Raw genomic sequence first — 17,238 nt, forward strand, 5'->3', positions numbered from 1 at the left:
TGACATCATGCTCATTTTCAGGTTCATACTTGTATTTGGGGTTTCTAATAGAACATGTTTACATATTGTGGGGCGGCTGTGGCTCAGAGGGTAGAGCAGGTTGTCCACCAATCGGAAGGTCGGTGGTTCGATCCCCGGCTGCTCCGGGTCACATGTCGATGTGTCCTTGAGCAAGACACTTAACCCCAAATTGCTCCCGGAGGCATAGCCATCGGTGTGTGAATGAGTATTTAGATTAAATCCTGATGGGCAAAGTTGGCACCTTAGTAGCCTCTGCCATCAGTGTATGAATGTGTGTGTGAATGGGTGAATACTGACATGTAGTGTAAAGCGCTTTGAGTGGTCGGAAGACTAGAAAAGCGCTATATAAGTCCAAGTCCATATTTTAATGTTTAAAAAAAACTTTATTTTCCTCATGCTGTCTGCTTGAATATACCTGTATTTGCCCTCTGTCTGAAACACTCCGTTTTAGTACATTTCAATTGCAAAGGAATTGCGTTGCTAGGCAACAGCTTGGGTCCATGTGTACTTCCTGTCAGCTGATGTCATTCACATCCACTGCAACAGGAAATAAACTGGGACCCATTTAGATTGTTTACATTTAAAACTTTGAAATGGTCTAAATATTGTAGATTTGTGACATCACAAATGGACAGAAATCCTGACGGCTTGTTTCAAAAGCTCAGTTTCTGAATACGGGCTGTGTGTATCTCTGTGGATTAAGCATTTCAATACTTTCATAGTATTAATATAGAACTTGAACCTGCTTTATAACATAAAAGCCATGAAAATGTCACTTTTTACAATATGGGACCTTTAATAAGTGAATTTTAGAAGAGTTGATAGCTGATTTTTTTTAAATTATGCACAAAGCCAAGCTAGCTGTTTCCCTAGGCTAACCATATTGTGACTCCAGCTCCATTCATAACACACAGACATGAGACTAATATTCATCTGAACATCTCCCAAGTCTTGAAAGGAACCTTGGGAATCATTATGTGTAATAATAACGATGTATGTCTGGAGTTTTACGGAAAATGTGTTTTTCATTATTGTATAATATTTGTATGTGTGTGTTTGTGTGATAGGAGCAAGAGGTTTTCATCTACAGTCTGAAGGACATGTGTCCGCTCAGTCAGCCCCAGAAACAGTTCTCCTGTCCAGCCATCATCACCTGCCTGTTCCCTGTTCCAGCAAGAGAACAGGTCAGCTCATGTCTCAACACACACACACACACACACACACACACACACACACACACACACACACACACACACACACACACACACACGCACGCACACACACACACACACACACACACACACACACGTTCATCATTGCATCAGGACTGTGTGTATGGTTTATTTCAACACAAATCTGATATCAGAAGATCTTGGTACAGTATGCATCGACCCAGCACCGATACCGATGCCAGTATCGGGTATCGGTATCTGCCTCCCTATATGACACAGAGGAAACCCTTAATTGTCTACACATGATATTACAAATCCTCATAGACACTTTTCGTGCCGACGTCATGATTATGTCACAAATTAGCTGGAGGCAAATCAAAAGAAAGACTGGAGGCAAACACGAATCATCTCAGAATAGTAGAGAAATATACACATCAGAAATGTCATCTTGCTGTGTTGTTGGGTGCAAAATCAATTTCACATACAATTGAGATGACAAACTGATTCGTGGCTCTAGCGAGCTACAATATCTGCAAGCGTTTCACAGATGGAGAGAAAATGTTGCTAATAGTTTAGCTTAGCCTTCTGCTAACCATAGTAATAACGGCTGCTGCTGCGGTGAGCTCACAGCTCACGCTAAACTATTAGAGAGATGGAGAGAATATGTTACTAATACAACATTAGCATATTCTCTCATATTCTCCATCTTTATTAGAGAGATGGAGAGAAAATGTTACTATAGGTTAAACTATTAGAGAGATGGAGAGAAAATGTTGCTAATAGGCTCAGGGTCTGCTCCAGAGTGTTAGGGGCGGACGGGCAATCAGCTTTGACAGGGGAGGCATTTTTTTCACCTCATACAGCCTTTATTAAGTGTATATTCAACATTATCATGTTTCATGAAAGAAATTAACTGACAGAGGTGTTTACATACTGTCACTTATGCGCACAGGCTCGCACGGACACATATACATGCTGGTATGTCCACAAGAAGAGGTTATAAACTAACACTGTGTCCTAACTGGACGTGAGCGTCCGACTATCGCGCTGCATCGCGCATCTGACACTCTCTGTCCACAGTGAATCCGTTAAATCTGCACTTCTGTTACGTCATGTAAACATAGCCACGTACATATCGGCTATGAGCTCCAGATCAGACTGCAGCTGGAGACTAACCACTTAAAAGATGGGTTAGTAGTACTTGTTATCTTCCTACGTTTGTAGCCTACTTTTTAATCAGAAAACACACGTTTTATATTGTGATATTTACTGGAAATAACATACGATATAGCCAAGAGCAAGTAGGTTGTTATCTAGCGATCTTCTCCAGCCAGCTGCCACCTTATTATGGTTTCTGTAGTGAAATGTGGAGGTACTGTAGGCTACAGATAACTCCTCAGTAGTGAAATGAGGAGGTACTGTAGGCTAGAGATAACTCCTCAGGCCTTATTATGGTTTCTGTAGTGAAATGTGGAGGTACTGTAGGCTACAGATAACTCCTCAGTAGTGAAATGAGGAGGTACTGTAGGCTACAGGTAACTCCTCAGGCCCGCCGTGCGTCTTGCTCGTGCCAGAGTCAAAATACGCCCACAGACAGGTGCTGAGATCCAGTAAACAGGGAGTTAAACAACACATTAATCTAACAGTCTGACTGATTTCTTCATAACTACAATTAAAGTTAATAAAGACTAAATGTGGATGTTTCACTCACCAGTTGTTGTCCCTGCTCAGCCTGCTGTAGTGTAACATTAGTCCATTGTTTTATTCCACAATACTGAACAGAATAATCCAAACAGGTAGAGTAAGATATGAGAGGAGCACAGGATGATTTTTACTCTCTTGCGCTTTAATGCACTCGGTTTGAAGGCCTACTTTCTCTAATTTTTTTCTATTTAGCTGGATTTAAAAAAAGCACACAAATGACAAACAGCGGATCAAAACGAGGCTTCTTACTGAAATATTGTCGTGACGGTTCCTATTTCCCAGAGTTTCCATAGTTGTCTCTTTGTGCTGTGTGTTTGTGTTTTATTTGAACCATTAGTGAGGTGGCTGTTATATTTCTTGACAGGTAGCTCGTAATAAAGTTTCACTAATGAACGCTACGCATGTAGCTGCGAGCGTCAATGCTTGTGCTAAAGGTGTCAATAATCAAGTTAATATCTTCATTTACATCCAGGACAACTGACCCGGTTTTCTCGGCTCATTTTATCTAGACTAATCAGCCGTTCCTCTCAATTTGAATGACAGGAAAAATAGGAACAGGGTGTCCAACAAAAGTTCAGATAAGACGTCGTGCCAAGCTGTGCAGCGTCGTGTTGCTCGCGGCCGGTTAGGACACTCCAATAGAAACCAATGTAATCAAGCCCAAGTACATGTCGTATTGTTTCCTAAATGCAAAACTATCACTGTTTTGTGCTTTATTTTGCATTGCAGTGTTAAGTCCTTCCATTACCAAACTGTATGACTTCATTTTACTTATAGCATAGCTGTTATTCCGGTTTAGTTGTTTTGTCAGGAAAGAATTCAGCTGAGAGAGCACAGTGACCTTATTGGACGGGCCTGGACCCCCAAGGCCCGCCCTTAATGCCAACGCTGATTAGGCTAAACTGTTAGAGAGATGGAGAGAAAATGTTAGTAATGGGCAAAACTAAGATGCTTTCCCTGAAGCGCGGGGGCACTCCCCCCCCCCCTATGTGTTCGGTTTTCATTCATGCCAGCTGCATGGAGGAATAAATGAGTATCCAGCAACATGCTTTACACACATGTAAGCAAATAAGAATTCCAACTAAACATCTAGTGCATTGTCAGAAAAAAAGAAAGAAAATGGGCAGCAGAATTCTCTAATAAATGATTCCCTCATGCTCACAATTGTCACTAATCAAGGATTAAACCAGAAAGTCAATTTTAAAATCAGTGAAAGAAACACTCTTCTTCCCTCATATAGTTACTTTCCAACTCACCTCTGTTCTCCAGCAGTGACTCACCAGGCGACAAATATCACCGAGCAGTGGTTCTTTCCGTGCTGCTCATGTCTGAGTCAAGAAACGAAAAGTCATCACTTCCAAATAGACAAAGCCAATAATGTTACACAGTCCATGTCTGAAAAGGGCTTAGATGGAGTTGAATTGAACATGAACATGTGTCCAGTCTCTGATGAATTCCTTTTTATGACATTAGTCTTCATTAAAGTGAAGGCATGGAGACATTGGCAGGTGGGATGTCCACAGTTTAGTACAGTCAATAATAACAGTGTTCTAATAGCTTACCTGCCACTCATAATTGCCCTAAAACATCTCACTGTCAGTAGCATGACTGTGAGTGTCAGGCACCAAACAATGCTTTGTGGGAAACATTAATTTATGGTCTGTACTGCTGTTCCCCCTCTGACCTGCTGTCCCATTACCCCTATACTCACTGCTCTGTACCTCGGGTACCTTTTGAAGTGTAGCTAGTAGAATCCAGGTGTTGCGAGGGTGGTGCTGTCGATGGGGGCGTGGGGGGGGACTCTGAAACAACATGTAGACGATGGGACACAAAAACTTTTACTTGCAAGAGGGAACGTCAGGAGCGCGTGGCGGCTGCATGGCGTGGTGGTTGCGTGATTCCCGTGTCGGGCGTTCACACCAGCTGCATTTCAGCTGTGTGTCTGCTGTGTTTCTGCTGCTGCAGCTGCTGCTGTCAGCCCTTTCTTTCTACATAGAGTTTGCCTTTTAATGGCCATTTCATTTTATTTTAAATATCATTTATATTTATTTTAGACAGAGAAAGGTTAAGAAACGTGTGGTAATTTGTAAATAATAGTGGTAATCCACAATTAAAACTCCATACTATTCAATCAATTCATGGAGCTCTCCAAGTCACTGCATGTTCTAGAACACTCTCTGGCACATATTTCAGAATAAAAGCCTCGTGTTAACAAATGAAGGAATTCTGTCCACAGAAAAAACGCTTGAGGGCTTTTATTTTGAAAATGAAAGCAGGAAGTGTTGATTTAAAAAGAAGTCTTTACTTTCTTTCATCTCCGTAACATATTCTACAGATAGATATCGAAACTGTAGTAATCTTGCTGGTATGATGTAAATATACAGTCAATAGATCACCTTCACTGTCCGTGACATATTCTACAGATAGACATCGAAACTGTATTAATGTAGCTGATATGATGTCAATATACAGTCAATAGATCACTTTCACTGTCTGTTGCTGCTGTGAGACGCGCACGGCACGCGCCAAAAAGAGGCGAGACCTCTATTCTCTAGAAGAGACGCAGCTGAGACGCGCGTCTAACCCGCGCAGTGTGGCTGCTCTAACCTGTTAACACGGACACCGAAATAAAAAACAACAGGTAACGCAGCCGCCACGCGCTGCTGACGTTCCTGGTGTGTCCGGGCTGTAAGATGATTATTAAAATGTAAATGTTCCTCACCTATTAAGAGCCTGGCCAGAGTGTTTGCGGGAATGTCTGACGGCCTGGTGGCAGTGTACAGCTTGGTGGAGGACCTTCCTCTGGAGGGGGAATCCTACCTGTGTTCACACACCCTCAACAAGACAGTGTTTGCTCTGAAGGACTCGGATCCCAGGCAGAGACCCTACCCAGTCAGGAGCATGGCACTAGTCAGCAGTGGCTCTCAGGTGAGCAGATATGTCATGTTTGATAAGTCATTAAGAAGGTAACCCATGTCTTTACATTATGGACATTGAGCTAACACTCCATCCTCACTGTTGTCCCTGTCCCTGTCCCTGTCCCTGTCCCTGTCCCTGTCCCTGTCCCTGTCCCTGTCCCTGTCCCTGTCCCTGTCCCTGTCCCTGTCCCTGTCCCTGTCCGTGGTGTTTATCAGTTATGGTTCTCCAATGGTCCGGGCGTGCTGGTCATTGACTGTCTGAGTCTTCAGGCAGTTCGAAGGCTGGAGCCCTACAACCCGCCATCCTCCATTGTATCCATGACAACCAGCTTCAGTCTATGGGGAGAGGAGGCAGTCTGGACCCTGGATGACCACATCAACACCCTGCTGCTCTACCATGCTGCCTCCTTCCAGCTCTGTGCCAAGTACTGGTGAGTGGAGCTTTAATGTACAGGACTGCCACAGGGAGATTTCATCATCATCAGGTGTAGGATTTGGGATAGTGAACGTTTCAAGGAGCAGTTGTCTATAAACACATCCGTCTAAGTACAAAAATATGCGGTAGATATCTTTTTGTGCTGACGATGACTGATGTGAACTTTCTTCATATAACAAATGCTGAAAATCTCAATCAAATAACCCCAGCTAGGTCATTCATTTTATAGCACAACATAGATAATTAGCATTTTTTTTATTTATTTAAAGGTCCCATATTGTAAAAAGTGAGATTTTCATGTCTTTTATATTATAAAGCAGGTTTAAGTGCTGTATAAATATTGTTAAACTGTCAAAATGCTCAATATACGGAGACACACACACAGCCCATATTCAGAAATTGTGCGTTTGAAACAAGCTGTTAGGATTTCTGTCTATTTGTGATGTCACAAATATACAATATTTAGACCATTATACGGTTTTAAATGTAAACATTCTAAATGTGTCACAGTTTATTTCCTGTTACAGTGTATGTTAATAACATCAGCTGAAAGGAAGTAAACATGGACCCAAACTGTTTCCTAGCAACGCAATTCTGTTGCAATTACGTCAAAATGCACAAAAACGGAGCGTTTCAGACAAAGGGTAATTACAAGTATATTCAGACAGACAGTATGAGGAAAATAATGTGTTTTTTTTAACATTACAGCATGTAAACATGTTCTAGTAGAAACACAAAATACAAGTATGAACCTGAAAATGAGCACGATATGGGACCTTTAAGTTGTCTACCAGTTGGATTATAAGTGACATAACAGCCTCCATATGGTGGCAATACTATTTATACTATACATTCAGATTGGCTGTCTTGCACTTTTTAATAAATTGATTTCTGGGTGCATGGTTCTTTAATTTTCTTTAGTGACAATTAAAGTGATGATTACTACAGTAAATAGTAACAGTCAGGTTTACATTTTTAATTGCTGTGTATTTAAAAGCATATGTGTATCGGGATACTGTGCAGATATTTTAGAATGAAAAATATATGATTCTAATTCTACAATTAAGTGTGCCCCATATCAATTTGTGACGTAAATTTGACACTTAACTGCAGGTCAATTCACGGTAAAAAAAAAATTACGTTTGGACCAAAAGCCTATTTGTCCGACACCCCGTTAAACAAATGCCTTTTGTTCCGAAGGGCGTCGCTCCAAACACACACACACTCCATGCAACGAACATCACATGAATAATTATGCATTATGCATGTATTTTTCTGATTATTGGGGTTTCAGAATAATAGGCCGTGGGAACAATGGACAATCCCTTCATATTTACCATACAGACATGAGAGTGATATCAATGTTCTTATCTAACTCTCAGCAAGAAAGCGAAAAAGCATATTTTATTTGGTCTATATATCGATATCAATCTCAAATATCACTATCAATAATGGTCCCGAGAAATTCAGAACGGGCCGGGATAATGAACACCCCAGCTTACCATCTCTGTGACAATGAGGCGAAGGAAGCATCCCCCTGTAAAGCACAGGGAGTACCACACTGTTAATGAATAATGTTCTAAAACCATCGACTGCAGGGAAACATGGAGGCAATGTATGTGACATCTACTTTCTATCTAAAGGGATGATTCGAGGCCTGCTCCGTTGCCATCTTTGCTAGGTAACTGAACCAGAAAATCCTAATTTTAGCAGCAGAGAAAAAAACTTTCAGCAGTTAGAGTAAATAGTTTCTGGAGTTTGAGGAACTGATACATGTTGCACTTAATATACTAATATTTACGTATTATAAAACTGGTTTGGACTTATTAATTCCTAAAAATTTTAGATTTTCCTCTCTATCTTCAGCTCCTTAGCTGTCCATGGAGGGGAATCGTGTTACGGAAGTTTGGTCTTCCTGGAGAGTTGGGCTGAGTTTGGAAACCTCCTGATGTGGGTCTGTGAGGCCCATTAGGCCACTGTGTGTGATACTGAGCTGTATAAGATAAGCTGACAGGGAGTGATGTTAACTTTAGCTGCTGAGCAAAGCAGAACAGTCTCTGACCTCCCACGTCCATGAGTATATGAGGCAATATTATATTCTGTTACTTCAGGTTGGTTAGCTAATGCTAATGAGAAGGTTGCACACTAACAGCAATGATGTCACATACTGTATATGCGATGTTAACCTGTCTGATACTCACCGCTATGGAGAGGAAAGCTGCTCAATGCCAAGTTGAAACAGAACTGTTATGATTTGAGCGGCTGTTTCATGTTAATTCATGGTTTCAGCTGCGGAGACAGCAATCCTCTTCGGGACGTCTTCCCTGTGCAGCGTCCTGCAGGGGTTTCCATGGTGACGACCACTGAACTCAAGACCGCAGACCGAGAAGAGAAGCCGGAATGGGCTAATGGAGAAGTGACACTGATCTACAGTGAGAAGGCGGGTACTCAGATCATTCAGCACCAGGATTCACTGACAGACTACTGCTCCATATCATCCAATTGCTCCCTGGAGCCGCTGGGGTCGAACCGTTCCAGCACCGCAGACCTCGCCTCATTAGCCAGCCACAGCAGCAGCATGCCACCGCCTACAGACCGGGAGGAGACAGGCAGGGACCAGGACAAGCGGGTGTCCACGAACCCCGACAGTGATCGAGACACTGCAGAGACCGTGATCCCCACACCGCCTCAGCTGCGAGCCTTCAATGTGCTGCCAGTGAACGGAACTCTGTGGATCCCCAGGTACAAAACACTGCACCACACAAAGACACCAGCTAGAACGATTTGAATATGAATCTGATTCAGTCTAGATAGGAACAGGGCGAATAAAGGTATTAAACATGCCCATCTTTAATTGTAATATCAAAATTATGAAAGCTTAGTTCCAAGTTACAGTATACATACCTTTCATGTAACTGTACACGGGTTACAGTGTACTGCTCATGCAGTGAAATAAGTGCACAAAAACAAACTGGAATAATACATACACATAGATATACATAAATGAGTAACACATGAATAATCGTACACATCATGACGATGTAAACAAACATATTCACAAAATCTGATTTACTGAATTCTTGCACCATTAAAACTTGTGGAATGTGTAGGCTGGTAAAGATCTATGAGTAAAGACCCTATCTTTAAGGTTTGAGAGTGGAGCCTGCGTATTATAGTTAACTTTATTTCATTTCATCTCAATTCAAAATGTATTTAGAACATGTTGAATACAGAAAAAAAGAAAGAAAGAGAGAATGATCATACCAAAAAGTGGTATTTACATACAATGAAAAGCATGAGAAAAATAAATTGTCAAACACTTGATGCCTTGATTTAGATATTCAAAAAGGAGTGAGAAGAAGTACAAATGTATTTAATCCCACCCCTTCTCCATAAGTCATTCATTAATAATTAACCAGCTTCCTTATTGAGCCATACATATACTCTAATTACATTTTCCTAAATTTGTCTAACTATAATTATTACCTTTTAATCTCTGTCGTACAGAAATATAAATTAATTGCTGATATAATTATCCTTATCAAACTATAAATTTGTTATCAATCCAGAATACCAATTCATTACTTACATATTTAACTTAATCATATTGACTAGTTGTTATCTTTTCTTATATGTGCATATTATTTATAATATACAATATGCATATGCAATACATACATACACACATACATACACACACATATATATATATACAGTGCCGTGAAAAAGTATCTGCCCCCTTCCTGATTTCTTATTTTTTTGCATATTTGTCTCACTTCAATGTTTCAGATCATTAAACACATTTTAATGTAAGACAAAGATAACCCAAGTAAACACAAAATGCAGTTTTTAAATAATGATTTCATTTATTAAGGGAAAAAAGATATCCAAACCTACCTGGCCCTATGTGAAAAAGTAATTGCCTCCCCCCTTGTTAAATCATGAATTAACTGTGATCAACCACATGTTTGGGAAAGCCGAGTTCAATTTCACTAGCCACACCCAGGCCAGACCTGTTCAATCAAGAAATCCCTTAAATAGAACGTGTCTGACAAAGTGAAGTAGGCTAAAAGATCTCAAAAAAGCAGCACATCATGCCGCGATCGAAAGAAATTCAAGAACAGATGAGAAACAAAGTCATTGACATCTATCAGTCTGGAAAGGGTTACAGAGCCATTTCTAAGGCTTTGGGACTCCAGCAAACCACAGTGAGAGCCATTATCCACAAATGGAGAAAGCTTGGAACAGTGGTGAACCTTCCCAGGAGTGGCCAGCCTACCAAAATTACTCCAAGAGCGCATCCACGACTCATCCAGGAGGTCACAAAAGAACCCAGAACAACATCTAAAGAACTGCAGGCCTCACTTGCCTCAATTAAGGTCAGTGTTCACGATTCAACAATAAGAAAGAGACTGGGCAAAAATGGCATCCATGGGAGAGTTCCAAGGCGAAAACCACTGCTGACCAAAAAGAACACAAAGGCTCGTCTCACTTTTGCCAAAAACCATCTTGATGATCCCCAAGACTTTTGGGGAAATATTCTGTGGACTGATGAGACAAAAGTTGAACTTTTTGGAAGGTGTGCGTCCTGTTACATCTGGCGTAAAACTAACACAGCATTTCATAAAAAGAACATCATACCAACAGTTAAACATGGTGGTGGTAGTGTGATGGTCAGGGGCTGCTTTGCTGCTTCAGGACCTGGACGACTTGCCATAATTGATGGAACCATGAATTCTGCTCTCTACCAGAAAATCCTGAAGGAGAATGTCCGGCCATCAGTTCGTGACCTCAAGCTCAAGCGCACTTGGGTTATGCAGCAGGACAATGATCCGAAACACACCAGCAAGTCCACCTCTGACTGGCTTAAAAAAACCAAAATGAAGGTTTTGGAGTGGCCTAGTCAAAGTCCGGATTTAAATCCGATTGAGATGCTGTGGCATGACCTTAAACAGGCCGTTCATGCTCGAAAACCCTCCAGTGTGGCTGAATTAAAACAATTCTGTAAAGACGAATGGGCCAAAATTCCTCCACAGCGATGTGAAAGACTCATTGCCAGTTATCGCAACCGCTTGATTGCAGTTATTGCTGCCAAGGGTGACGCAACCAGTTATTAGGTTTAGGGGGCAATTACTTTTTCACATAGGGCCAGGTAGGTTTGGATATCTTTTTTCCCCTAATAAATTAAATCATCATTTAAAAACTGCATTTTGTGTTTACTTGGGTTATCTTTGTCTAATATTAAAATTTGTTTGATGATCTGAAACATTTAAGTGTGACAAATATGCAAAAAAATAAGAAATCAGGAAGGGGGCAAATACTTTTTCACGGCACTGTATATATATATATATATACATTGCATATTGCACTACATGCGCACACTGCATACCACAAACACACATATATACATATATATAGATGTATATATACTTATATACAATACACAGCATCCGACCATGCATACATTATTCTTATACCCAAAATCAAATATCCACAAATTTGCATTATTCTTTACAGAAAAAATAGGAAGATAGACTAAGACAGAATAAATATTAAGTAACCAATAAATAAATAAATGTACGAATACTGAGTTTTGAAATTAATTTTTCCCCTTAAACCATAACCCCCATCTCGATCACTGAACGCTTTTTGAATATTTCCTGGTAGCAGGTTATTTTTAGCTTTAACAGTTCACGTCATTATTTAACAACATTTGAATCAGGTGTCGGCTCAGATGTGTCCACCAGATTACCTGCTTTACTCTACTATGTTCACTCTAAATGTGTCTTATATGTGTGTGTGGTTGTTTGGCAGGCGTGGAGGTGATGTGATGGTCATTGAAGTGCAGTCACATGGTGATGAGCTGAGGGGGCGTGTCGTTGCTGTCCTCAGTCCACCTGGATGTTCCTCTTTGGGGTGAGCTCATTTCCTGTTAACAGCTAGTTTCCATCAAAACACGATGTGGGATTTAAGGCCGTGCAACTTTTTCCTTTGTTTTGTCAACACATTCTTGAATCAGTAAAACAATTATGTATCTTCTTTTTTTAAATTTGTCCCCAGTATGTCATTGCTCTCTTTATTGGGCCATATTGGACTAACATTTTCTAGATGATAGCATGAGGGATGGTAGTAGTCAGTGTTCATTTTACTACAGGTGTACATTCATTTCCAAGACTTGTATCAGTAATGCAGCCTCAAAGACAAACATCTCATGATGTCACAGGCAGTTTGTTGATCATAAAGCACACGAGTTGCAGGTTTGTTAGTGGGCTTGTAAATAGAATCTCAAAACAAGTTGCTTCACCCTCTGAACCAGTGATCCACAGGAGCACCACAGAGAGGACCGATGAGCTGTACCGGTATCTCAATGCTCTGTATTTTTCTGCAGATTATATTCTAAAAGAACACATGGAACTAAAGACCCAACTATTTAAATGTTGATAATAATACACATTTAGTTTAAGTGTTGTTTTACCGGCTTTAAAGCTCTTTTTAATATAGTATTTGGCCAAAGAAGCTGCTTTCCACAAAACAGTTTCTAACCGGTCTACACTTTTCAAATATCAGTCTCTACATGTCAAGTCACTGACATACAGAGAGCATCTAGACACAGATACAGCCACAGGTCCTCTCTGAATAGAAATGTGTTATTTTGCATCTGCTTTAATATGATGGATTTCATGTCCCTAAATCTATTTATCATTTAACAACTTTGATTTGCTTATAGGCTTCATCTCATTTCTGTATTTGAATCGACTCTTTCTAACATTAAATGGTCTCAGTGAGTTCTAAATTGGCTTTTCTTCCACCTGCATGGAGGCCTATTTTCAGCTCTGCCTGAAACCATTCACCACCGGCCAAAGAGCTATATATGAATCTACTGATGCAGCTTCAATAAAGCTTAGCGAGATCCGTCATCATGTACTTATGGTGCTCGGCCGAGTCTGTAATTATTTCTGCAAAGAAGGCAGCAGCTGGTCCTTTGCAGAAAGGACTTCTGTGTGAGCTTCCCACTGAGGGGGCCTGGCCTTTTAGCAACAGGCAATAAAAGGGCCACCCAACACAGGGCCCTTAATAAGCAGTTATTGCATGGTGCACCTGTAACATAGGCAACACATTGAGGGGGGTCATGGCTCAGGTCAAGGGGAGAGGTCGTCAGGCCTGCAGGGCTTCATGTACATCACGGAGCTGCTGTTGTGTTGTTCAATCAGGAACACAATGCTGCCTGCCCTCTGATTGGACCGTTTCACTCCATTAGAACTCTATTAAACCCTGAGTTGTTATTGATTGTGTCTGTTGGGGTCTCTCGTAGTGATTTCACAGAGCACGGCCTCACCTGTTCTTGTAACCACGAGGCTGTATATCACAGAATATGAACTAGCATCAGTAGAGGATAATGACACCCCTCAGGAAGATGAAACAACAATGGAAGAAGATAATTCATGGTTGTTCCGCATGATACATGATACACCCAGAAGCTCTTCTACCTCCCATAATGCTTTGTGTCACAGCCTTCATAAATTAGAGACAGTTTCAAAGTATTTGTTCCTTTTCTTCTTCTTCTTCTTTGATCCATTCTACAGGAGAAAATAAAGTTTGTGGAGTAGACGTTTTAGAGCAGAGCGGTGCAACAGGGTTTATTTAGTTCTTTACCAGCACTTAGACAAATAGTAACTTCAGTGCTAACAGTGCATTCAGTATCCTCAGTGGCTTTCCAGGGAACCGCTTCCTAGAATTGCCTGCTAGCTTCTAGGAAGAGCTAATTACAGTGCACAGAGATGCGCCACCAACTTCAGCTCCTTCCCTGCACTGCATCCCTCTCTTTCCCCTCGTAAATCGATCTCTGTCTCGTGTCCCTCACTTCTCCTCCCTCTCTTCTCTTTCTCTCAGGATCCTGGAGGAGGCAGCACTAGTGGCAAAGGACACAGTTGTATGTGGCTTTCATAAGGAAAACATGGAGTGGTGCCTGTGTGTCTGGAGGGGCTGGGGCTGCCGAGAGCTCGAAGTCTTCTACCAGTCTTACGAGGAGCTCGGCCGTTTGGAGACCAGCTTGAGGAAAAGAAGGTAGCCGTTGTGCTGCGTCGGCGAGGTGCAGAATCACAGCTCTGTACGGCAGGCGAGCCAAGGGGGAATACACGCCGACAGAGTGCAAGTGTTCGGAGTAGGGGGGGCCGCCAAACGCTGACATCAGGGCAACGTAGGAGGGGGGGGGGGGGGGGGGCTGAGCCTCCAGCTGTGCACAGCGGTTTGGTCCCCTCACTTCATACGTCGGTACCAATAATACAAATCTGTAATCAGCCCTGAAAGCTGAGTCACAGATCAAAGTTGCCAGAACAAAACTTTACTTCTGCACAGAGGTTTTAATTTCATATTTCGTCCAGTCTGGTATGACTGGAATTCAGCTCAAGATGTGGTGGACTGTTTGTGTCTGACTCCAGCTGCTGCAATCCATTGTTTATTCTCTCCGTCTATTTCAGTGTCCCCTTCATTTAACTATTCCAATCTGCAACTTTATGGACGGGGACATTCTTAAGGGACAAGTACTGACTCTTTTAAATGAATTGCTGTTGGAGAAACAGCTGTGTGCAGGTCGTCGATGGCAGCGGCGCTGACTCATAACACATTGTTCCTCTCTTTTATCTGTGCCACATGAATCTGCATGCCAGCCACAGTTCCTATTGTTGTCAGAGAACATCTGTGCAACGTTATGTAACAGACCAGTGGTTCCCAGCTTCTGCCATCAAAACATAATACTTTATTTTTTTTTAAATTAAGCTCCATTCTGGCTTCAGACGCCGCAGTGTGTTCCTCGCTCAACTCTGTTCCACCGGCATCTGTACCTCAGTAGAATAGGAAATCATCTGAAACATGTTCTTTGGGTTTTCATTGTTACTGGTCTGCCTTTCCTTCACAGGGCTCACGTTAACCCTCACATGCACACGGGATTCACAAGAAATGATGCGGCACGTACTGATGCGGAAGATAGAAGCCAGTACATGTGCACATTTTACATAATGTAGTATATGTATTGCATCATGGCATCATTAATTCAGTTTTGTTGGCCATAGCTTCTGTAGTCTTCTTTATTAAAACAACAGACTGCGTGGCTGGGTTAGTAAACAGCTACCATACCGGGTGTTGTTATTCTGTTGTTTCTCTGACAGACTCACACTCCTATTTATTAATTAATACACCCAGTTAACCACAGATGTCACCAACTCAGCCGGACCTGAAGTCAGTAGGACTTCAGCTCCCATAAGACCTTTACAGTGGGCCAATAGCTTGCTAGGGTATATTACTTTTCTCTTGGTTCAAATGATGTCATCCCTTCATGGGTGGATTTTGAGACAATGGGCCCCTGGACACAGATATGCAAAAGGCCCCACCAGCTCTCCTACCAAAGACACACAGACTCTATAGTTGTTTAGCCTATTTTTGTAGTTATTTTGCGTCTCTTTGTAGTTGTTTTCTGTCTCTTTGTGGTCATATTGAGTCTTTATGTAGTTGCTTTGTGTTTCTTTGTGGTCATTTTGTGTCCCTTTTCATAGTCGTTGTGAGTCTCTTTGTGTCTCTTTGCAGCTTTTTTGCATCTCTTTGTAGTTGTTTTGGTATTTTTACAGTTATTTTTGTCTATCGTTGTTATGCCTTTCTTTCTAGTTGTTTTCTGTCTCTTTGTGGTCATTTTGAGTCTATGTACTTGTTTTCTGTCTCTTTGTGGTCATTTTGAGTCTCTTTGTAGTTGTTTTCTGTCTCTTTGTGGTCATTTTGAGTCTCTTTGTAGTTGTTTTCTGTCTCTTTGTGGTCATTTTGAGTCTCTTTGTAGTTTTTTTCTGTCTCTTTGTGGTCATTTTGTGTTTCTTTCAATAGTGGTTGTGAGTCTCTTTGTGTCTCTTTGCAGCTGTTTTGGTCTTTTTAGTTAGTCTATTGACAGAAAACACCACCAAGATTTCAGCTTTTCAGAAACTCTTCTGAAAGAAAACCATTGAGTTACAGATGCCCGTGGAGCAGAGGCTATCTACAGGGGGGGGGGGGGACTTTAGCACTCTATAGGCTAGTTATATAGCCAGACATCAGCCCTCAGGGCTGTTACCTAATGATCTAAAATGTATCATACGCACGTATATGCTTTTATTCTTTCCTTGCTCCCTGGTCTATCCACGTAGGACTAGTGTTACCACTGGAGCTCACAGGTTACAGACACGGCAGATTCATGCACAATTAAAAGCACAGGCACCACTGAGTGCAGGGCTTTGGGTGAAGCGTTGGCTTTATTGTGTGGTTACAATGAAACGCTGAGAACCACTGTAGGAAACCACATGGTTTTACATATTTTTAACCATTTTATCTTTCCAACCAAATACTTTTGTTGTCTTAATTTGGCCCATTTGCGTTCTGCCAGTGGCCAGTGAAGACCTGTATATTGTTCATAACAGCCGAATAGTAAGGCAAAGGTTATGTATTTATCAGAATGTATAATGAAAGTGCATTGCAATAGAAGTTGTTGTGTACACAATCACTGTACAATATATTACTGAATAAAGTTCTTATGATAACTCTGCATCGTGTCTGAAAGTTATTCTTTGAGACACATGGAAATACTCACAAATCTGTCCTTCTGCATCCGTGCACTGCACACTCTGGGATAGAAGGAGAGACGCCTCCTGTGATGAAGTGATGATGACAGATGGGAGGAGGAAGCTGATAACAAGGCTCCTGCTTGGTATGACAAACATAAGAGGCTGCTTCCTGCTCAGAGCTTTGGCATAGCTTTCTGCTAGACCTGCTGCTGACTGACAACAGTCATGTGATATGTAAAGCAACATGTTAACGTAACCACAAACCCAGTTAGTATTTCACTTGTATGAAGTTTGGGGGGGCTTAAAGATACATTTAAAAAAAGTTAAACAGCACATGGTGATATATCCTGACTTTCAGTACTTAGCAAGGGTCGCACAGGATTCTACAATTCCCATAATGCGTATTACAA

The 17,238-nt window shown here is 41.4% G+C and overlaps 1 protein-coding gene across 4 annotated transcripts in view; it reads left to right on the forward strand.

The window, feature by feature from the left end:
• The window catches only part of lrrk1 (leucine-rich repeat kinase 1), a 116,032-nt gene extending 99,223 nt beyond the window's left edge, over positions 1-16,809 (forward strand). For 3 of the 4 annotated variants that reach the window (XM_074624485.1, XM_074624498.1, XM_074624508.1), the window contains 6 exons: positions 1,089-1,205; positions 5,628-5,825; positions 6,032-6,246; positions 8,541-8,993; positions 12,066-12,167; positions 14,142-16,809. In XM_074624485.1, the coding sequence (XP_074480586.1) occupies positions 1,089-1,205; positions 5,628-5,825; positions 6,032-6,246; positions 8,541-8,993; positions 12,066-12,167; positions 14,142-14,319 (1,263 nt within the window). In that variant the 3' untranslated portion in view covers positions 14,320-16,809. The remainder of the gene's footprint in view (positions 1-1,088; positions 1,206-5,627; positions 5,826-6,031; positions 6,247-8,540; positions 8,994-12,065; positions 12,168-14,141) is intronic. The other variant, XR_012592545.1, reaches the window with a different exon arrangement.
• Positions 16,810-17,238: the final 429 nt, after the last annotated feature.

This window comes from Sebastes fasciatus, chromosome 2 (genome assembly GCF_043250625.1).
Source record: "Sebastes fasciatus isolate fSebFas1 chromosome 2, fSebFas1.pri, whole genome shotgun sequence".
Classification (NCBI taxonomy): Eukaryota; Metazoa; Chordata; class Actinopteri; order Perciformes; family Sebastidae; genus Sebastes; species Sebastes fasciatus.